Source organism: Microtus ochrogaster, unplaced genomic scaffold (assembly GCF_000317375.1).
Source record: "Microtus ochrogaster isolate Prairie Vole_2 unplaced genomic scaffold, MicOch1.0 UNK3, whole genome shotgun sequence".
Classification (NCBI taxonomy): Eukaryota; Metazoa; Chordata; class Mammalia; order Rodentia; family Cricetidae; genus Microtus; species Microtus ochrogaster.
The window spans coordinates 17,898,271-17,921,012 of NW_004949101.1; the positions used below are offsets into that span (position 1 = coordinate 17,898,271).

The window sequence follows — 22,742 nt, forward strand, 5'->3', positions numbered from 1 at the left end:
TTTTTTTTTTTTTTTTGTAAATATTCCCTAAGTAGGTTTCCTTCTTCCTATGATCTCATCTGATTTAAAAAAAAAAAAAAGGCTCACTCCTTCTGGTACTCTCCCTAATCCTAGGGACCCCTAGGCAACCAATGGCAGTAGACTTGTCCCTCAGTGAGGGCTGTGGATGCTGACATCAGCCACTGCCATAGAGTCCCTAAAGCAGGGCTCCCCTCCCAGAGCATGTTTCCAGACAAGGCTCCAGACCTCTGCAGACCTGAAGGCTGTATGACGAGCTCAGAAATCAGTCTGCTATCTGCTGGCCTGGAGAGCTGAGGAACCAAACTCAGCCAATTCTGAGGTAGACTCCAACAGTTGTCTGGAGCTGCCAGACAGGAAGGAAGATGCCAGTCAAGGGGAGGGATAACCCAAAGATCCACAGGGAATGAAGCCACGATGCCCCCAGATGTGGAAGGAGGGGCACACAAGGAAAAGACAAGGTGGAAAGAGCTCACAGTGAGCAGGGTTGGGAAGGACAACGGAGTAAGGCAGGGTAGGAACGTTCCCCTCCTTGGAGGATAGCAGTCAGACACTCTCTCACTCTTCCCAAGATTCCAAAAGATATCTAAAGGTTAAAACCCACATTTAACCCATCCTTTTAAGCTGTCTTCTCAAGCAGTAAACACCTAATAGCATAAACAGATTTCCACAATGCTCTTTTCCCCTTCTTGGAAAATATTCACGCAAAAACAATAACCTTATTGCTGCAAACACTGTTTTTCTAAAGTAGTGATATGTTAAAGAGCTGAGAATCTTGGAGGAAGGGATGATGGAGGTGGGAACTATTGGGGCAGGAAGGTGAGGAGGCGAGGGAGTGGTCTTAGCACCACGGGGTTAGGAAGCGAGTCAAGGGCCTCTGCTCACTCCAGGTGTCTGTCTGCCTTCACTGCCACTGGAGTTCCCACTGGCAGTGCCACAAAGGAGGCCAGGCCCTACCCAGAGTCAGATCTTCACCTAGTGTTGGTGCCCTTCTCCTCCAGCTGTAAACAGGGTATTTCTTTAAGTAAACATTAAAACATCCCTCAGGCAGTCAAAGGGCAAACCCTACAAGGTGGGAACAGAGTTCCTACTCCCTGCCCCAATGCGCTAGAGCTAGGTGAGGCTAAAGCCTGAACCTTAGTCTCCTGTGACCAGGAGGGGGTTAGCTAGAGCCAGTTTGGATGGTGCAGTCAGTGTCTTCCTGGCTAGAGGTAAGAACAGGGAGGAACAAAGGCAGTGTGCGTATGTGGGCAGCAGCGTTTGGTCCTGGTCTAGAGCTGCTGTGAGGGCCACAGAGGCAAGAGGGAGGTGTGTCTGGCTACAGCCCACAGGAGGTGGGTGGGGGCTCAGAGTCTTCCTTCCCTTGTGGGTATATACAAGTGGGAGATTATGAGTACCAGTGACAAATGAATACATAGAAGACAGCCACCTGCTTCTGGCAGAGTCTGGACAGGGAGGACAATGGAATAAGGCACTATGATCTGTCCTGATGACTCCCTTCAGTCACAGGGAGCTGAGCTCTGAGTGCAGAGAACTCAGGCCAGGCCAGTCTCCCAACAACAATCCTCACACCCAAGAAAATGACAAATGTTAGGAGTTCTGCACACATCTAGAAGGTGAGCAGGTCTAGCAAACTGGAGGCACCTGAGATGATGCTCCACAGAGCTACCGGCAGGCCTGCAACCCACATAGAGGCAGAGCGGAAATAAGAGAGAAGGATGCTGATTCCCAAGAGGGACAGGCAGCTGAGCTTAGAGAAGACTACAGAGCCCACCAGGGGCTGACTCACTGGCCATTGCACAGCAAAAAATGTCACCGGGCCAGTGTCCGTCTATCCGGCTGGCAGGTGATAGCATAGATTGCAGGACAGGGAGGGAAGAAAACAGGAACAGGCACTTGGGGCTCAAGACTTGGCTCTCATCTGAGCCAGAGATAGAGGTGCAATCACCGGGCCAGAACCAGCTGGGAGTCATGGAAGACAAGGTGCAAGGAAACAGGCTACCCCTCACCAGGCTACCCACCTGCAACCTATGGGGCTACTTTGACACCCCATATGTGTCAAAGAAAAGTATGATAGGAAAGTCTTGATTGCAGAGAGGGAAGAGACGGAGAAGAGAAAAAGGTAGATAGATAGTGATTTGCTAGGCCTGACCCTTTACCAGGAACCCAGCAGGACTATAACACGGAGAGTGGGGTACTGAGCTCAGAGACTGCTTTTCCCATCTGCTCAGGCACAAAGAGACAGCAGCACCCAGAGGAAAAGAGGAGGGTGGAACAGAAATGGAATGTACTTTGCAATTAGGGGATGCTGCTGTTCCCAGCCCCCTCCCAGGTGCCACTCTGATTAAGCTCAGGAGGCCGCTTAACAACTCAAGAAGACAAGATGCTACCACAGTGCAGCGAGGTGAGCGCCTGCCTGCATTACGAGCTGCAGCCGCGTACCCATGGGTCTGCAGCCGTGAATCACAGGAACAGCAGCTGACCTCTGGCCAAGAGAAGAAAGAAACTTTGGTGCTGAGTTGCCTGAGAGAAGGCTGGAAAGTGTCAGTGGACAGAGCTAAGCAGGGTTCAGTGTTGCTCTGGCCTTCCCCACACTACAGCTGCTCAAAGAAAAGCTCCCCTTGGCCTCTCATTTCCCTATCCATCCTATGCTAGTTTAGGAAGAATGAACAAGATGAACACATAGATACCTTCTTTCCTTATCCAGAGACCCCATCCCATGTGGCCAGGGTGAAAAATCTGAGAAAGTACTGGAGCAACCAAAGGTGCATCCAAGTAGAGGGATGCAGCCGAGAGAATGATGGGATCCATCAAGAAGGAGCTGAAGAAGGGTATCTTCCCTCAGGAGGCTATAAGAACACTGCAAGAGAGTTAAGAGTGAAAGACTATGCACACAGAGGCAGCCTAGGTTGGGGATGCTTTAAGACGGCTAGCTGCTATATGGGCCCTCTGCTAGCCACATGGGCATCCCTGTCTGCCTCATACTTCCCTATTCAAGGCAGGTCCTTTCTCTTTCAACAGACAACAGTTTCAAAGAGTTTGATCACCTAACATGAAGTCCCTGGGGGTAAGAGATGGCGCTTGACAGTATCACCCAGTGGTGAGTGACACCATAGATCCTGGTACACAGGGCACACCTTTTACTGTGGGGAAATGATGGCAGCAGCCATTCGAGGGTAATCTGCAATGGTCAAAACTGGACAGTGGGGCCAGGTAGTCTCTGTGACAAGCTGGACTTGCAGCACACTGGGAAGATAATCCAAGAGGCAGAAGGTAAAAAAGTAATAGAATCATAGCAGTGACAAGAGGCCAAGGAAGACCAAGTCTAACAGAGAGTCGGCACAACAGTCCTAATAGAAGATAGGCGTGTGCAAGTGGGCTGGAGTGTCTTTATCCCCAAGTGACGGGGTCATCACTCTTGGTCTCCTTCCTCAGGGAGCCCGGTTGGAAAGGACAGAAGGAAGCAATTCCAACTACAGTGAGTCGTGGCATGACCTGGAGCTCCCAAGAACTTAAAAAGAACCAAACCCACGCTTTAGGTCTTCTTTAAGAGTACTTCTGGCAAACCCTGGTCTTCCTCTTCTGAGCTGTTCTTCATTTCTGATCCTGACTGAGGCCTGAGGGCTGGCCAGGACCAGCACACCCAAGGAGTCCAAGAGCTCCCACGACTGGCAGGGAAGTAACTCAGAGGCTGCTTCCTTAGATCTTCGTATCCCTTGGCAGGAGACAAACTCTGGGCAGAGACGTTCTTTGGGAAGTGGGATGCCAGAGCGCAACTGAGAGATGTGTACGAAAGAAACAGAACATGAAAGAGAAAACCAAAATTGCTCCCTAACTTAAGAAATTAACGGACTAACGGTGAATATAAGCATAAGCTTTGCCCACATTCAATGTTCTTAAAAACAAAATGAAACAAAAACCCAAACAATAAAAAGGTGCCTGTCCAGAATGTAGCCTTCTGCTCTTCAGAAGTCTTGATGGTTTAATGTTTAAAAAAATAATAATTATTATTATAATAAAGGAAAAACAAAAGGGTAGCGTGGGAAACCCAAGCAAAAGCTTCACATTGTGGGAGGTCCAGCTGTCAGGAGATCGCCACCACCTGTACCCTCTGCCATCCTGTCCGAGACATGATGAGACTGTGGGTCCCGAAGGATCGACCTGGAAGACAGAAGGTAGGCAAGGAGTGGACATTGGATCAGTGGGTGAGGGTATAGAGCCAGCACCCAAACCAAACTGACCCTGCAGCTATGTGTGCCAGGTTTTCTAAATACTGTATGTGGAGGAAGCTGAGCCACCTGTAAAGACACACTCCTACGGCTCAGCTTGGCTCGGGTAAGGAAACTGATGTGTTCAAGGTCACAAGGACTAAGGGCAGACTTTGGAAGAGGGAGCTAAGGTAGCATGCTGGGTCCAGCTACCAATCTGATCACAAATTCTACACCTTATTCCCACTCCAGATTCTCTGTACTACACAGGACCCATTCCAAATAGAATGTTCCCAACAGACCCTGATGGTCTTGGTTCTATTTAGTCTTTCTTCTCTCCTCACAACAACTCTTATATAATTTCCCTATTCTTTACAAATGAGAAAATGGTTTTCAGCATCGGAGAACTTATACTAAGTTAGCCAACAAGTTTTAAAGAGACATCACTTTCTCCTAGGTCAGGTGGACTCAGAGCAAGGTTTCCCAGAAGCAAGTGATAGGTCCTCTCTGCCCACAGCAACATCTACTGGGGCTGTAACTGAGTGTTCTGGAGACCAAACAACAGCCCTGCCAGCTGACTATGTTCTTTGGTCTCATAATCTACACCTATGTCACAAGCTGTTTTGGAGATTTCATAAATTCAGTTGTGCATGGCTTAATAATATAAGAAATGTAGAGCTGCTTGACCATGACAGTATTCTATGGGACCATCGCTGTATATTGTCTGCTATTTCCTGAAGCATCATTCTGTCTAACTGTACATATACTACTTAGAAGAATGCCTGGTCCTGTGAGCACTGGCTGCTACCTGGGAACTACTTTGGTGCCGGGCCTTGGGAATAAGACAAGAAGCTGCCCTTCAAAGAACCTAGCACACAGAAGTCTATAGAGATTAGTCTTGGGGCAGCTCTATATTCTTAATCTCATAGCTTAGTATAGCTTTGTCTTGGGCAGGGCAGGTCATCTGGGCAGCAATGTTCTAAAGTTTTCAAAGTGTCTAGTTTCACTCTAAATGACTGTCCCAAACAAGCCCTTCCCTGTATGCTTGTAACCCTTCAGTGACTTCCTTGTTCCATGAACACACCAAGTCCATTGTCTAAGGCTTGAGAAGTATGCTCTGGTTCCAGCCCAGAGTACCTTCTTCACCAGAGCTGTGGTCAGTACAGCCAGACAGCACTGGCCCCATAATCTCAAGTCTGACAAGTGCCTTAGCTCATTCACAAATTGACACCAGACAGGGCCTGTCGGCCTCTGTCTCTTCCTCGATTGTCTTCCATCTCTTTTGGGCTCTGAGTAGAATGAGTATAAAGTATAAGGCTACAGAAGGTCCTGACATATCCAATGAGCCCATTTCTCCTTTGCCTGTGTCTGCAGCTAGACTCTCGATGTACCTGCAGTCATTCGGCCATCACAAGCAGCTGTAGGTGCCACAAGAAAGGCATCACCCACACTGATAGAGGAGTGCAAACAGCCTGTGGGGAGCAGCTGGAAGAGCTTTCAGAACTTCAGATATGCTAAGAGCTACAGAGCCTGGTAGCTCCGCTTCTAGAAACTTAGCTTCACTGCTAACTCTAAACATGGAAAAAGAATTCACAAATAAAGATGAGAATAAATTATGAGACATTACTTCTAATGTCCAAAACTAACAGACTAAATGATCTATCAGCTCACTGTTATAATGAAAAAATGAGAGTTGAGTGGCGTTGGTGCATCAGTCTGAAGCCTGTTAGAGTCAAGTAGGATACATACGTTACACAATGCATGGTAGAAAGCAGAAATATAGTTTGTCTCTACAGTTCAGGATGGAGGTAACAGGTGAAAACTTGTGGTGCTTGGATGGATGAGGCCTTTGGGAGGTAATTAGGAATACATAAGTCATTTGGGTGGGATCCCATGAATAAGCTCTGGTGGTTAAGATCCTAGGAGCTGGAGGGATGACTCGGTGGTTTAAGAACATTGGTTGCTCTTCCAGAGAACCAGGGTTTGAGTCCCAGTACCCACATAGCCGCTCACAACCATCTATAATTCCAGTTTCATAGGATCTGATACCCTTTTCCCCCCATGGAAACTAGGCATATATGATGCACATACATACATGTAGTTAAAGCAGTCATTCACATAAGTAAATCTAAAAAAAAAAGAGGGAGATCCTACACACACACACACACACACACACACACACACACACAGGCTTCTTGATATATGATGCCCCCCATGTTGCCTCAAAAGACAGCCAACAAGAAGGGCCATCCTCAGAGATGGACCTCTGACTTAGGACCCAAGACCAAAAAGTATCCTTTTTCTTTACTTTTAATAAACTATTATTAAAACAAAAAACTTGTACATAAAAACCAGAATGCACCAAAATTAACCAGACCCAGTGTCTATACATAAAAGCATGCACTCCGGAAAGAGGTTAGGTACAGAGTAAGGGAAGCATCTCCAAGCAAGGGGAAATAGAATATATAGTTATAGACGAATTGAGGAATGGGATGGGATGGGAGGATTAAACTAAAAGGGGGGTGGGGTGGGAAGAGGGCAATAAAGAAGGGAATATGGGGAGGGACAACTAACACTATGGACCATTGGAGGGGTTCATATAGAAACTTACTACTATAGAAGTTTCTTATAACATACACACATGTGAAAGAAATCTAAATGTAATAACCAGTTAATGGAGGAGAAATGCCCTCACTAGACATTTTTCACTAGACCCAAAGAGACATACAACTGGACCATGCGCAGAGAATGAGGAGGATATGGATGACACCAAGGGTACAACAGGACATAGGATAAACATATGAACTCAGACTGTGCTAGCATGCATAGGTCCAAGTCAGATAGGGCCCAGCACTGAGAGGGAGAACCAGACAGAGCTTCCATCCCTAACCAGAAAGTTATCTTCAAGTGACAACAGCTTGCCAAAGAAAACCTAGTCTTCTCCAAGGGAGTTTGAGTATATAAACTACACCGAAGGGCAGGCCCCTCCCCCACCTTGCCCAGCAGTTGATGGCCAACACAAAACAAACTCAGTGGTACTTTTGGAGACTATTTTTGCCTCTTTTTTTGTTTTGTTTTGTTTTGTTTTTGTACCTTACTGGTCTTCCATTTGCACATTAATTTCCAATTTGGGAAATTTGTGTGTGTGTGTGTGTGTCTTTTGTGTGTAAGTATCTCTGTACATATGTGTTTCTCCTGGGTTTTTTTGTTTGTTTTATTTTTAATTAAATTTTGTCTTTTTTTTAATGTGTCTGTTTCTTAAGAACAGGAAGAAAAAGTAATGGAGTTTGGTGGGTGAAGAGGTGGGGAGAATCTAGGAGAAGCTGGGAAAGGGAAACCATGATCGTAACTATATGGAAAAAAGTTTTCAAACAAACAAAAAAAAAAATCAAAAACAAACCCAGCATGCACCAAAATTAACCAGACCCAAAATCTATGATAAAAAGCATGTACTCTGGAGAAAAAGCCTCAGATCTCAGAGGCCTACCCCTTCACTGGATGCTTCTGCTCCCCTACTAGCAATAGGAATTAAAAGATTCCCCCAAAGATTCGTTTGAGGACTTATTTCCAGTCTTCAGCTTGGGAAAAACTCATGCACTCCCTGATGACTTGGCAGCCATTCCGGCCTCATGCAACTTTTCCCTGTTGCTTTCTGCTTGTGTTTTCAGTAGATGAACAGGTGAAACAGAAGACAGACAAGTACACCTTCCCCAGGGAAGCCACAGCACGGTGTGCTCACGGGAAGATGGAGGAGGCACTTTTTGCTACCTCAACAAGAACAGTAAAGACTATCTGGTCTGGAGTCAAAGCAGCCAGCCCATCATTAATGCGGGCGATGATGAAGAGTGCAGCCCCAGCCTTGGTGGGCTCTTGTTCATCACCTTTCATCCTAGCTGATGCCAAACCGTGGCTCCCTTGTTGACCAGGCTAGAGCATGTGGGTCTGATTCTGATACGTAGCATCAACCAGGGTTTTCCTTGTTGCTCTCAGTAGGACCCCTAAGCACACAGCCCTCCTGAAAGTCAACGGCGTGTCTGCTAAGCACAATGAAGAATGGCAACTAGCCATCTGTAGTGGACTTTATGGTAGATATGGCCTTGGAATAGCTGGTCTGGCAGGTTTAGGTTTTTTGTTTTGTTTTTTTCCCACTGGTATCTTAGAGCACAGAAACTAGAAAGAGCTGAGGTGAGCAAGGGATGGAAAGAAGTGGCTAGAGATGTCCATCTCCTGCCCTCCCTATTCCTAAACACACACAAAATAAAGGATGTCCCTTAATCTAAAAGTACAGTCTTTCTCCCTGTGTGTCTGTATCATTTCTTTAAATAACTGTTGATAATAGTAGGAACACTGAAAAACTGATCCCCTCCACTGTCCCCTAGTTTATTAATTAATAAGATAATTGCATTATCTTAAGAAATATGTTTAAAAACATGGCGCATGAAATACAGCTCTCTCGTTCCCAGACTTCATGAAGGAAAGGCACAGGCTTTACAGGAAACACCTGAGCGTTTGAAGCTGGCTTCTACCTCCTGGTCACAGTCACGATCGCTGTCTCCAGCTCTCCCTTCTTTTGGAAATGCAGACAGTACAATTTACACTCTGCTGTGGGGAGTGGGGACTCCAGTAGACTACCAGCGGTCCATCTTGTCTACTTATGCCCGTCTATTCACTGCTCAGCTGGCGGAGCGGGCTCTCAAACTACCATGCTCTCAAGCATTAATGGTCATTTGGGCTCTTAGAGCATCAAACCGGAATACCTAGAACTTAACTTTTGTTTTGTTGAATCAGGATCTCATTCTGGGTTAGACTCAGGCTGGTCTCTAGGTCAAGAAAATCCTCTCACCTTATCTCCCTGAGTGCTGGGATTACAGGGAAGAGTCATCATGACTAGCCTGGAATTCACTCATCAAGGCTTAATTCAGGAACTATCTTATATCTACTATATCGGTAGGAGAATTAATGGTGGTGAGCTCTATTCAGAGCATATACATCTCTGCCATAATGATCCCAGGGACAATCCTCCTGCCTCTGCCTCTTCAGTGCTAGAATTACAGGCAGGTACTACCATGCCCAGTTTCCCAATAGTCATTTTGTTAAAGCAAAATTTACGACTTGGTCTGGAGTCAGCCTTCCCCTGAGGTGAGAGTCTTCTTTCTGTTTTAGGCTTTAGCTCCCACTCTTCTGCTTCCTTCCTCATCTAGCTGTCACCGAGCATTCCAGGTCCCTCTCTGTACCTCCTCCCAGGAAGCATGTCCAAAGAACAATCTTTGCAAGGACGCTGCTTTGTGGTGAGCCGCCAGGCCTGACAGTTAGCCTCTACTACCCCACAATCCCTTAGACGAGAGTCTGCCAATTCCCTGAGGGCTATCAATTACCAGGTGGTGATGGATGCTACAAGCTCATATACTGAATGGCTGACGAAAACTTTAAATTAGTGTACATGGCAATATAAACTAATTGATGTACTTCTAAGACACATTCAACAAGGCAGCATTTTAAGGGGAAAATATGGTTATAAGAACTTCTGCCTGTGACTAACCTAGCCCACTGCCCAGTGCTTACATGCACAGCAAGCATCTCAACAGCCAGTGCATGCTTATTCACACCTATGATGGTTGGGCTACTTCTCCACTTTCTGACATCTGGTGAGGGACAGAGTTGGGACTGTGCCCAACCCTGATGCCTGTGCTACTCTGGAATCAAGCTAAACCATTCCTTGGCTCTCTCACCATCAAGAGCAGAACAGGAGAAACAAAGCATACAGAGACCATGGATTTTTCTAACATTTAGACAGTCTACTGCTTATAGAAGAGGCTCCTGGCTCCGCCTTTTCTTTCCAACTTCTCATCAGGAGAAATCCCCTCAAAGAGAAAGCAGATTCCACACAACGCTCATGTGGAAAGAGCTCCTGGAACCCAGAGTGGCAAAGCTGTCATGGTTCATGACAAGAGCAAAATTAGAAGCTGGCAACTATCTATCTGTAAGATGGCAAATAAATAAATAATAATTAGTTTTAAATAGCTTCCTTGCCCAGGCTAGCAGGTAGCTCTGGAGGTAATGACAGAGCTCTGGCAGTGCTAAAAGGACTGGAACTCCACATTCGTAATCCACGATGTCAGAGGGGTGGCTATGGACAGACGGCAGCTTTCTCCCGTCTTCCCACACACCCACCCCGTTCAGAGGGATGTGGCCTCCACACTACCACCTAGGCTGTAGCAGTACATTAAGTCTTGCACTTAGCTGTGGAAGCCTATTCAGCAGCAGCGGAGTATCACCATCTCTACAGGGTGACAGGAGGAGAAAGAGAAAAGGGGCCTGGCTTCCAGTGTCATTGCTTTCCCAAGTGCTCAATGAAGAAGGGAGGGGATTTTTAATCCAAAGTCCTTCTAATCTCAGGAATTTAGCATGAGTTCAAGAATCCCCAAGGGCCTCAAACTCTCAGTGTAAGTCAGAAGCAGTTTTCTGGAAGACTATCTCACTATTCAGACCCTGAAACAAATCCACCAGGAGCCTGACTTATGCAGACAAAAACTAACCGAGGCACCATATCAAGAGGAACTGCCCACGGTTCTGGAGTAGGCACAGGTAAACAGTACAGCCTGTGTGGCCGAGATGCTGAGGAAGCAGGTCAGGGAGAAAGGCTGAGGCCAGTCTCAGCTCAACATGCCAGAGCCTTTGCTTTTCTCTGAAGTCTTCAAGCAGAACCTGAGACCCTTCTTAACGGTACGACACCACTGAGACACGGGCTCTATCTCCTCTCCTGTCACCTGAAGCTGGTTCCACAGCTACCTTGCTCCCTAAGAAACACAGTTTTGAAGCACCACTGCCAGGCCCAATAAACGTCAGGGCAGGAGTCAGAGAAAGGACACGAACAGAATTTAAAGCCAGGATAGCATGCTGTTGGAAACACATCAGCTTTTCCTCTACTATGTCAGAAAGCTCCACAGGGGCACTAAGTGAGTCTATGGTAACTACACAATCAGGGAGCTCTTACACATGAAGACTGCGTCATAATAAGGCAGTGGTCACACTGACTGTACTACTGACAATACTATTTTAGGCCATCTGATTCCTTAAAGTGTGCTGCCAAAATTAATTGTATTTAAAAAGTTCACCAAATGTACAAAAAGAAGGAATCACTGGCCATAATGGACGAGTCTAGATTTAAAAGGCTCCATGGTGACCTGACAGTAGGCAGAGCTACCCGCTGAGTCATCCTGAATGTGCTTGAGAACTTGGACTCATTGAGACCTCTGATCTGGCATTGCCTGACTCAATAGGTCTTGGGGCTGGGGCTGGTGTTTTCCTGCAGCACTTTAGCTAGTAAGCTGGTCCTAAATGTAATAAGACTAAAGGAGAGACAATTTTTTGTTCCTAGAAACCACTAATAAAATCAGCAGTTAGATAGGTAGATATAATACCCTTCCTCAAGCTTTTTAAGTGTAGGGCTGAAATAAAAACTGTCAACTGCCTCACAGTTGGGCCCTGCAGAACCAGGTTCAACTGTAGTGGCTATGATTGGCAGAAAAAGGGATCCAGGGGAAAGTCTAGGATCCTGGGATTTCCCCAAAGGACACTTTCCCACTAGGAAGTCACCTAAGTCCTTGTCACTAAAGGCGAGGTCACTCTTCCATGTGGTGACAGCGTAATTCGTGGTTATAAAAAGAAAGACCCAAGGCCAGAATGGTATGATCTAAAAGAAAGACCATATGGTCTTCCAGTTAAAGCTCAAAGCTGGGCACGCCAAGGGAAACTCTTGGGGCTCTTTCTAAGGAGTCTATGGCTTTCTTGGAGAAAGTCTCCACACATTATTAGGGAGAGAGAAAATGAAGGTTTTACGGCAGGGGTAAAATGTGGTACTGCCACTGTGAGGTTTTGGGGCTGACTGCGATGGAGACTACTTTGCGCACCAGGTTGCATTTCCCACAGGGAACCAGCCCAGAGAGAGGAGCTGCCCAAAGCCACTGATACAGCAAGTGGAGCGCGGTCTAAACGAAGATTCCCTAGCATGTTCCTAAATGTCACTACTGTGCAAGCAAGCTTCCAGCCTACGACGTGGTTAGTAAACTGTGTAGCTTCACGCCCTCTACAGAGGTTATCTTGCCAGGTGTGCTGCTGGAGCACTTTCCCAGGTCGGACCCACCCTCCTAAAATGCTACAGGCACTGTTCCACCCACTCTCAAGCCCAACCTTATTTGCAAGACCAAGTTCCTCTTTTTTAGGCTGACAAAGCCCCTGGTGGCTCAAGGATAGCTCTTTAGATTCCCGGCTTGCAAAAGGCTCACTTTGCATTCTGCTCAGGACACCCTTCTCCAAGTTCAGCTAGGTGAGTGAGGCTAGGTGAGTTGAGTCCCAAATGTTGCTGTCACTTATCTCAACAAAAGACAGCACTCTTTTCTCTGAGCTACTTACTGGCCTTGAGTGGACTCAGGATCCCCCTGGGGTTGACTATCTGGCCTCTCCTGGGGAGTTCAATGGAGGAGGGCCTGGGCTGGAGCTCTAGCCCTTGCCAGGGCTCAATCACTTCCTGTCTGGAACGGACAGCAATACCAAGGACACAAAGGAATACTGAGTAGGCAAGCTCAGCAAGGTGATGGTAAAGAAGTACGCTTGTCCCAGGCCTGCTCCTCTGCAAAAGCAAGCAATAAAATGCAAGACCACGAGTATGCATTTGCTCTTGAGCGCAAAGGGAAAGGACCTAGTGGTTCCTGGGTTCTACTGCAAGTCCTGCCTCTCCTTTGTATCGTGTCTCATTCAAACCAAGGTGTGAAAAGATACTGAAAGAAAGACGCCTCTTCTCCACCAGCTAGAGAGGAGGTACCCCTACATTTTTGATAATTGTACTTAAGTGTCCTAAAGACAGCTGAGAGGACTGTGATGACGGCTGGAAGCTCTCTCTCTATCTGATCAGAATTATAATCTGATTAGTAGGAAATTCCTTGCTTATGGAGTCTTAGCAGTGGCCAGAACTGTAAATTGGAATCACCTTCCACCAGAGCTCCATTAACCCAAGGTCATGGAATGGGGTTGCAGAAGACTCCTGTTTAGTCTTCCCACAGCTCCAACCCCATCTCATCTCTACAAGTAGGTGGGCAAGTAGAGTTCTGGTTTTCTATAACAGTGGGAAGGAGCTGTGTGCTGTGTCTCCAAAGGCTTTTTATACTACACTAGAATGAACCTCGGCCCTGAGATGTTCTGGGGAGGGAGGAGGACATCTGGACTGTGTCAGTGGTGACAGCTGTACTTCACTTTAGGTACTTGGCTTAAACCCCAGAACAAGTAGAAAGGTAAAATGTCACCCTGTTTGTCTGGGGTGTGGTAGTTTTCACACCCATTTCTGCTGCCCCATGCAAGCCGAGAATTCCTTCCAAACATTTACCAGATCCAAACAGGCAATCTGGTTACTAACAACAAATGAGTGAGCCCTTACTTGCAACTTCCAGTTTTCTTTATGTCTGGTACAAGGGGCTGGGTCCTGCTGGCAGTGTCTGTGCAATCTGCCAGGATCTCACAGCAGCACACCCCTAAATGCCTGAGGCTTGTCCTAGACTTCAGCTTTCTAGAAGGGCATGTCTTAGGCATGTCCAAAAAGTAGAAAAGGAAAAGCAAAGGGGCGCCAGCTCTATCTGGTTGCTAAGGGTGTCCCTTTCCCCAGAGAATGGCCAGAGATGCACAATCCACCAGTAGACTTACATCATTTTGGTAGCTTTACTTACTGGACAATATGATAAATACTAAAACCCAACATGATATAGGCAATCTGTTTCTCCCATCACTGTTATAGTACCATGCCTCTGAGCTCAGAAAACAAACTAAAAAAATCCAGCCAGCCATCATTCACAAGACTCCTTCACCCAGCTTCAAATCAAGATTAGTTTTGTAGCCGGAAAACAAGCATTTCTATCTTCCTTACTATGCCTTATGGGGTACCTGGGTGGTTCTAACACATTCTTCCCGAGTCCCTAGACATCATTTTCTTTAACAAAGAAACAAAATACAGCATTCTCTCTGACCTGTTTATGTTGCAGGCTGAGTACAGCTTTCCCCTGGCACCTCTTACTGAAAGCGAAATTCCGTTAAGTTGGGAAATTCACGGCAGTATTGATTTATTTTAAACTTGGTTGGCATTTTTAAGACCTGCCATGCCTCTGAGCCCTAGAAATGCTGAAAGAGATTTCTATTTCGTCTGATTTAGAATATCATGAGGTATTAGGTAAAATAAAGAGGGGCTGGCAACTTATCTGCTCTTGCCCACTTTGTCAAGACAAAACTTGGGTCCTCTCCCCGGGCCTGAACCCAAGCATCACCGCTCAGGAACTGCACCTTCCTTCCTTCCACGGCAGCGTGTCCTGAGTGAGCAAAGCCTCCTCCAGACATACCCAAGCGATCGCATCCAACTCTGATAAGACATTCCCAAACTCCCTCAAGAACCAGCCCTAAGATTTCTCACAAAGGCTTCCCTGCTCTCCAGAGCCATCATCTACAACTAAACTGCAAGCTCTCAGGAGACTACGCTGAATTCCAAATGACCAGTGACACCAATGGGCAACTGCCTGCCAGGTACTAAGATGGCTCCCCTACCAAACCTGACTTGGCCCCAGAATCTTTCAACACAGGGCTGCAGGCAGCCCCACCCATCAGAGCAGACAAAAACGAAGGCACCTGAAGCTTCAGTGGGGATTTGATAGAGTTTGGAGATTTGTCCGTCGCTGAGAATTATTAACACTGCCGTTCTGCTTTGGGTCCTCAGCTACCTGAAATCTCTGGCTCAATCTTGGGAATAGGCTTCAGCCAGGACTCTCTTTTCTCAAGGGGCTACTGCACTACTTAAACGAGAACCCTTCTTGGTTATATGGGTCTCTAGCCCCTCCCCTGTCGATGTCTAGAGCAGTGTCAGAGTAACCTGAAGAAATCTGTACATAGGCAGACATCACCTAACGCAATGGCTGGGCTGGTCATCCTGCTGTGGGGTGCAGAGCCAAGAGCAGGGCTCTCAGTTCAGTGTTTCCCACTACCTCCTTCACAGCATGAACCACACAAACGTGGTTTTCAAGAGACTGAAGAATGGAAGGATGGAACCTCCACCACACACATTGTATCCGATTCTGACTGGTAATGAACTGCTGCTCTCTCAAGTACAGAATGAGGACTAGCACCTAACTAGACAGATGATGTAAAACAGGAAGTTCCTAACAACGAAAACTTACTCCCTGAATAAGTTAATTCAGGGATACAGATGAAGAGGAAGGGCCATTGGTCCTAACTCACAGCTCCCCTCCCCAAAGCAGGCTTCATTGATAACATGAAGTTATTACGTCAGTCAGTTGGAGGGTCTTCATGTCCCTGGGGTCCCAAAAGATGGGAGTTGGAAGAAAGCTAAACCTTCGGGGCAGCTTTGCTGGCAGTTGGATGATTATCAGAGTCTTTCAGATTTGCCCAAGGGATGCGATCTCTGCTGGGTTGAATCAAGGATGCCAAAGAGAGCCATGTGAGCAGCATCTGGGCTTTGCTACCAACAGCCCCAGGGCAGGAACAAAGGACACCCAAGTGGGTCTACAACCCTTTACAGGGCTGGCAGCTCAGTTTCCTCCAGTTTGAGAGCAGGAGCCATCAAGAGGGGGCAACAGGATGCCCCAGGAAGCTGCCTGGACCTGATTCCAGCCTTCCCCATCTGGAAGGAAAACTCCAAAACACCTAGAAAGATGAGGCCCCAAGAGACATGTGTGCCATTGGTACCTAAGCAATCACAAGTCATCACAGTCAAAGGCAAGTTCTATTTTCTGGAACAAAAAAAAGAACTAAAATTGACAACTTCCCCCCAAGTTTTCTCCTGGCACAGCTCTGTGAAGTGCTAGTGAGACCCAGTTAAGGTACAGCCCTTACTGTTGCTATATAGACAGTGACTTAAAAGAGGTTAAGACAGAAAAGACAAGTTCCAAGTCTGCCTGAACCCTACCCAAGAGAAAAAAAAAATGTTAATCAATGAATCCACTTTCTGCTTAAATACCTCATACTTCTTATGGAGGCAATAATGTACTTTTGCCACAGAGTGGCAAGTCCCTCCTCCTACCCCTACCCCATAGGCTGTGGTGTGTGTGTGTGTGTGTGTGTGATTCAATGCTCCAGAGACTGTGGCTAAATCAGCTTCTGGGACAGAAACCAAAGGCCTTGGCCCTTTAGCAACCACACCTTTCCTTGAGGCCTGACTTGGATCAGGACACTAACTCTCACAGAAGAAACTACCTTCCAAGGGAAAGCTCCTAAGTTCTCTTGCCCTTGCCTGCACTTCAGAATGCTTAGAGCGGGACAGCCAAAGTTAGGCTGGTTCATGCTAAATTATTCACTGAATTCAACTATGAAGATATCTTAAGACTTGAGTTAAAATCTATACACCTTATTAGCTCTATGACCTTCAAAAAACAAAAACCAGGACTAGTTCTTCGATGTTAAGCAACTACCAAGACCTCAGAAGGAGTGAAGACTATTTTCTATGACCCCACCCATTCACAGGCACCTTGGGTCACATCAGTATCTGATTTCCTTCAGCAGGCTTTAGCTGTCCATTCCAAATATACATCACCCAGAGTGTGGCTTCAAAAGGCGCTAATAAAGCATTTGTGTACTGGACCATGGGCTTTGTCATTAATACAGCGGTGCTCATGTCACAGCCTTCCCTGGTACAGTGTGGCTGATGGCACCAGGAACATCAGTTTGGCTGGCTTCCTGCTTGGAATAAGGCTTGCGACTGATAGGATTCACTAAAAATACTCTTCTAAAAGTGACAAGGGAGAAAGACAGGCCTTATTGAGCACTCGTTAAATACAGATTGTGCCTTTCTAGAACAATCGACAAGACAAGCTGGCTTTGTTGTAAAGGCAAACCACCCAATGTTCTTACAGAAGAAAGCTACTAAGCACCAGTGAGCCTCCACCTCAGCTGAGCACACACCTAAAACCTAGTGTTTGACTGAAACAATTTGTTTGGGGCACCACCTAGAATAGGCATGGTTAATTTCATTTTGTGGGTAATAAAACCAAGGCCCAGAGTAGCAAAATACTCTACCTGATGATCATATAGCCAATAAACCACAGAAAAAAAAAAAAACTAAATCCCCACAATATTTGCAGCCAATTCTCTTTCCATAGGAATTCTACCTTTCCAGACCAAAGGGCAGTCTCTCCCTCTGTTCACTGTTACAGAAACAGCAACAATTAACTCCTCATTTAGCACCTACCTGAGTGTCAGCTGAATAACATCTTTTCATGTTGGTACTAGGGTTAAGTAAGTATACTTAAATTCTCCAGCCAAAACAAGTCTAACAGAAAATTACCTAGAAACCAGGGTATTCAAGTTCTGTCCCTTCATTTGGGACAAATTCCTTTCTCTGTAGGGTTCTAACTACCACACACTTCTCAGTTCCTCTTCACAGCAAAATTCCTCAGCAAGAGCCATCTGCATTGCTGCTTCTCAGCCCGCCGTCTAGTCTGGGAATTTATGAAGCTGTATTTTTCATGAGGGCAATAGGACAGCATTTGTTTTCTACTTTCATGGAGTATTCCAGAAGTTACATGATGAGTTGTCTATACCATGTTATAATGAAGAAGCCAATGAGATGATCAAGGCAAGAATTAAACAGATTTGCAAAAACCATGCTAGTTTTTGTTTTTGAAAAGAGTTATCTTTCATAAAACATAATTAAGACAATATATAACTGGTATATTGTTATTAATCCAATCATTCACCTGAAAAGAACTTTAAAAATGTTTCTTAGGACTGGAGAGAGCGCTCAGTAGTTAAGTGACCTGCTGCTCTTCCCAAGGAACTGAGTTTGGGTCCTAGCACCTAGGTCAGGTGCCACAGCTTCCAGGGCCAATCACCCTCTTCTGACTTACAAAATGCTTACTTGACTCCGTTTTGGTTTTGTACATACATCCTCCTCTCCTAGCTCACTATCCGATTTTCAGATCAGTATAACACTAATTATCATTGAGACAGTCCCTCCCCCAAAGTCTTCAAGATGCTCTCTCTCAACTATTCTCATGTGCTCAGAGGGCACTGTTGGGGAGAAGAAATGCGGGGGGCGTGGCCCTGATCTTGTCTGTCTAAAACACCCTACCTATACACAGCAGTTAGCCTTTCCTAACAGAAGACCTGTGTTGACAGCCCGTTTTCACAATGAAATGTGAACTTTGAAAGTGTAGTTTTGGTTTTGCCCATTATTGTATCATTTATGCCTGAAACAGTATCTAGCTAGCAAAATGTTTCTCAATACAACACTGGCATTAGTCTGGCAACGGGAGGGAGAACTAGGTGGAAGGCCCTTTCTAGCTCTAGTCTCTGAGTGTCTAGCTAAGCAGATATGGCTCAACAACATGACTGAAACCTGAGGCACCAGGCACACAGCTGGGTCAGGCCCACAACTCAAAGTGTTCTGCTAGGACAGGGCAAAACAGGCCAGTCAAATTGGCATGACGACATAGCAATGACTAGTCACCAAAGAGCTTGGGACACACACCCAAAAACAAGTCCCTAACCTTTCCCCCCTTCCTCTCAAGGTCACTTATTTCTTTTAGATGAAGTCTCCTCTCTTTAGCTATAGAACTTGGTCTATAAATCAGTACAAATCTCGTGCTAATCCAAGTAAGGGCCCAGATCTCATTGAGACAATGCATAATCCTAACCTAAATTCAGGTCCTTTTCCCAATGCAACCTTTCTCTTATACAAGGAAAATCTGAATTCTAAGAGGTCTTTCTGAAATGCAAAGGCTGAGATGGAAACGGAAAGCTATGATAAGAAATACTGGCTTTGGGGGAGCCTAGGCAGTTTGGATGCTCAACTTACTAAACCTGGATGGAGGTGGGCGGTCCTTGGACTTCCCACAGGTCAGGGAACCCTGATTGCTCTTCAAGCTGATGAGGGAGAGGGACTTGATCGGGGGAGGGGGAGGGAAATGGGAGGCGGTGGCGGGGAGGAGGCAGAAATCCTTAATAAATAAATAAATTTAAAAAAAAAAAAGAAATACAATGAAAGCCAGCCAGCGCCACTGAGAACAAGACAGGTGCAAGCTGCTCGGCTCAGTACAAGTCATCGCCTGCAGAGGTATGGAGGAACAACGAAGCCTGTGCCCACTGGCCTATCCCTGTGATGATGAAACCAGCACTCCCCCCCGCTACTGGATCTCAAGACATCAGCAAACTCTAAGTACAGCTTATTTCTACTTGTCATCTTGGCAATCCAGGGCAAGGGGACAGATAAACTAGGTAAGATATACCTACCCTTAATTTAATGGGAAATGGGAAGAATGACTTACAGTATGTGTAATGTCTCACATAAATGGTGGTCAATTTCTAACACCCTCTCTTGTCCACACCTCAGCCTCTGGTCTAGTCTAACTGTTCTGGGTAGAAAAATCAAACATCTCTGGATACTCTGTTCTTTACCCTAGCTGGTCCCTGTCCTTTCATCTCCATTATCTATATTCCACACTAAACCCAACTGGCCTATTCTCTCCAAGTCCTCCAGCATCAGGTCCCATGTGGACAGAACTGATAGATGAACAGCAAAAACACAGGTGGGACAAAGTTCCTTCTCTGAAAACTGTATTCCTTTCAGCATCATTTTGCATGAAGAATTTATTATTTGCTAAAAAGAAAAGGTGTTTCTAAAGATCTAGGGAAATTCCACCTCATATAATTTCCTCTTAAAGATTTCACTTCTCATTCTGCACTCAAATAATCTGATTTATCTCCACTCACCAAGATTTGGGGGCCAACCTGCAGCAACAAGACTTATTTCTTCCTGGCCTTGCATCTTCTCTACAGCTCCAGGGTCCAACCCAGTACAGGACACACAACCAGCCGAGGGAGTGTGTATGCACAGTAACAAGTACAGGACACACAACCAGCCGAGGGAGTGTGTATGCACAGTAACAAGGACAGGACACACAACCAGCCCAGGGAGTGTGTATGCACAGTAACAAGAAAGCACTCACCTAGTTAAAACACCCCAGACGTTCAGCCCTGGAGTTAAGCAGCACATGTGACCTGGTCCATTCGGGTTTCAAGTTCAAAAGCATCAGGTCGGTCCTGTGGGTTAGCAGCTAACATGTCTTTCAAGAGCTGCTTCACACCCTCAGACATGGAAGTCCTACGTTTCTGGGGGATATGCAACTCCATCTTTGGGTTTTCTAGCAGCGCCTCACCAACAGGGACGATCTCAGTCCCTTGTTTAATGTAGGTCCCCAGGAGCTCCTTCTTGGTTTCAGAGTCAATAAAAGTAATTCTTTCTATCATTGCCCAGATGATAATGCCCAGGGCAAAGATGTCCGCCTTGGCTGTATAGTGTCCCTCCCAGACTTCAGGAGCCATGTAGAAGTCTGAGCCACAAGCTGAGGACAGCCAGTACTTATTCACATTCACATTTTTGTTATCTTGATTGCCCTCTTTGCCTCGAGGTGCCAGCCCTGCACAGACCTTGCTCAGTCCAAAGTCTGCCACCTTGAGGATGGGGGTGCCAGACCGTTCTGTGATGAGGATGTTGTCTGGCTTTAAGTCCCTGTGCACGATGTGGTTTTTGTGCAGGAAGGCAATGGCGCTTGTAAGCTGTAGCATGAAGCTTTTGTTGGTGGCTGGGTCTGGTCTCCGGGACAGGACATACTGATTGAGGTCTCCACCTTCACAGTACTCCATGACAAACCAGAGATAGCAGGGCTCCTCAGCATAGCCCAGGATCCTTTCTCCTAAACCAAAGGACAGGAAAGAGCTTGAGTGGACATTCACAGCACTAGAGTAAAGAAAGAAGACGATAATAAGTATCTGTGCAGAGGACCGATCCAACTGGCACCAAGCAAATTCTATATACAGTCCACTTCTACCCAAACAGAACAAGGTATGGCAGAGGCATTAGGGCCTGGTGTCAAGCACCTAGGGTTCGAATTTAAGAACTTAAGTTTACTGTCATCTAGTTGGTTTTGAGGTCATTTTGTTTATTTATATTTTTCAAACTGGTGTACAAGCCTATTTTTTTTAATTTATTTATTTTTTGGTTTTTTTCGAGACAAGGTTTCTTTGTGAAACAGTCCTAACTGACCTGGAACTAGTTCTTGTAGACCAGGTTGGCCTCGAACTCACAGAGATCCTGCCTCTAACTCCTGGGATTAAAGGCATGTGCTACCACCATCCAGCAAGCCTATCTATTCTTTGTAGGGATGCTGAAATGTTAAGAATAAGAAGCATACAGAAAAGCTTTGTGAAGTGTGGGCTGTTTCTGCTATTACCATTTAGTACTGGGCCAGCTTTTCCGATGGCTAGTCCATACCCAGCACATGTTCTTTGCTCTCTTCTTTCCTGATGTGTTCAAGCATTTGTATTAACACAAACACAATGACATTACAATTTTATTTCAGATGTACACTCCAACCCATGCACATCTTCTGCTAGTTCACCATATGCCTAGTCCAAGCTAGGTCTGTATCAAGCCTCTGGCTCTCTGAGGCTTGGTTGCACAGGTTCCTGACAGCAATTATCATAAGTGGAATGTTGGTAATAAGGTCAACTTCTATCAAAGATCAGCACACATGCAAGAACTCCAGGAAGAGATGAAAAAGACATGGACACAGGGACAAGTGGACCAGGAAGGTCTAATAAATGGGAGATCTGGGCAGGAAAACATAACCTGATGAAACAGTGAGATCTGAAGCAGATGCACAGGCAGTATTGGGTGTGGGGTTCAAAACCAGGAAAGCTGGTGACTGGGATTTCTTGTCAATCCCAACATTGTTTATAAAGCAACTGATGAAACAGAGTCCTTTTGTGAAAGTTATTACATGATAAATGCCCTACAGCTAAGTCCAAAAGCAGATGTCTTATTTTGACAAAAGGAAGACCATTCATTCTATGTGTGCAGACCACAAACCTTTAATGATAACACTTGGGAGGCAGAGGCAGGTGGCTCTCTAGGAGTACAAAACCAGCCTTGTCTACATAGCAAGTTCCAGGACAGCCAAGGGCTACACAGTTGAGACCTTGTCTCAAAAAAACAAAACAAAAAGGAGGAAGGAAGACAGACAGACTACAGGCTGGTCATTTGTTAAGTGAGTCAAGATCTTAAAACAGGTCCCTTGGCTCAGAGTATGCTATGTCCCAAAAGACAAGGCTAACACTTCCTCAGCCTCTGGAAGGAGGCTCATTTTCCTACCCATTTGCTATACAGTGACTCAATAAGCCAGATCAGTCTCTGCTTAAGTGACTAAGGCAAAGTCTACCAAAGCCAGAGACAGAATACATGACAAAAGCTATTGGTTTTAACCACAATCTGACAGACCTCACTTCCCTTGTAATTGTATAATTTGTTTATATTAGTCACAATCAAAGTAATACTGAAAGAACCAGTTTAGGGCATATGGCCTCATTTTACAATCTGCGTTGAACTGTTCCCTCACCCTGACCCCCTGCTCTTTAATCCTCTTTTTGGTCACTCGCAAGCAGGCTGAGTCTACCTAAAAAAAAAAAAAAAAA

General features: G+C 45.8%; 1 protein-coding gene across 4 annotated transcripts in view; it reads right to left on the reverse strand.

The window, feature by feature from the left end:
- Stk35 (serine/threonine kinase 35) overlaps positions 1-22,742 on the reverse strand; it is a 32,678-nt gene that overhangs the window by 575 nt on the left and 9,361 nt on the right. For 2 of the 4 annotated variants that reach the window (XM_005365634.3, XM_026788488.1), the window contains exons 3-4: positions 20,219-20,965; positions 4,103-4,179 (exon numbers count right to left, since the gene is read on the reverse strand). In XM_005365634.3, the coding sequence (XP_005365691.3) occupies positions 20,253-20,965 (713 nt within the window). In that variant the 3' untranslated portion in view covers positions 4,103-4,179; positions 20,219-20,252. Of the gene's footprint in view, positions 1-32; positions 4,180-20,218; positions 20,966-22,742 lie in introns of those variants that run through there. The other 2 variants (XM_026788487.1, XM_026788489.1) reach the window with 2 other exon arrangements.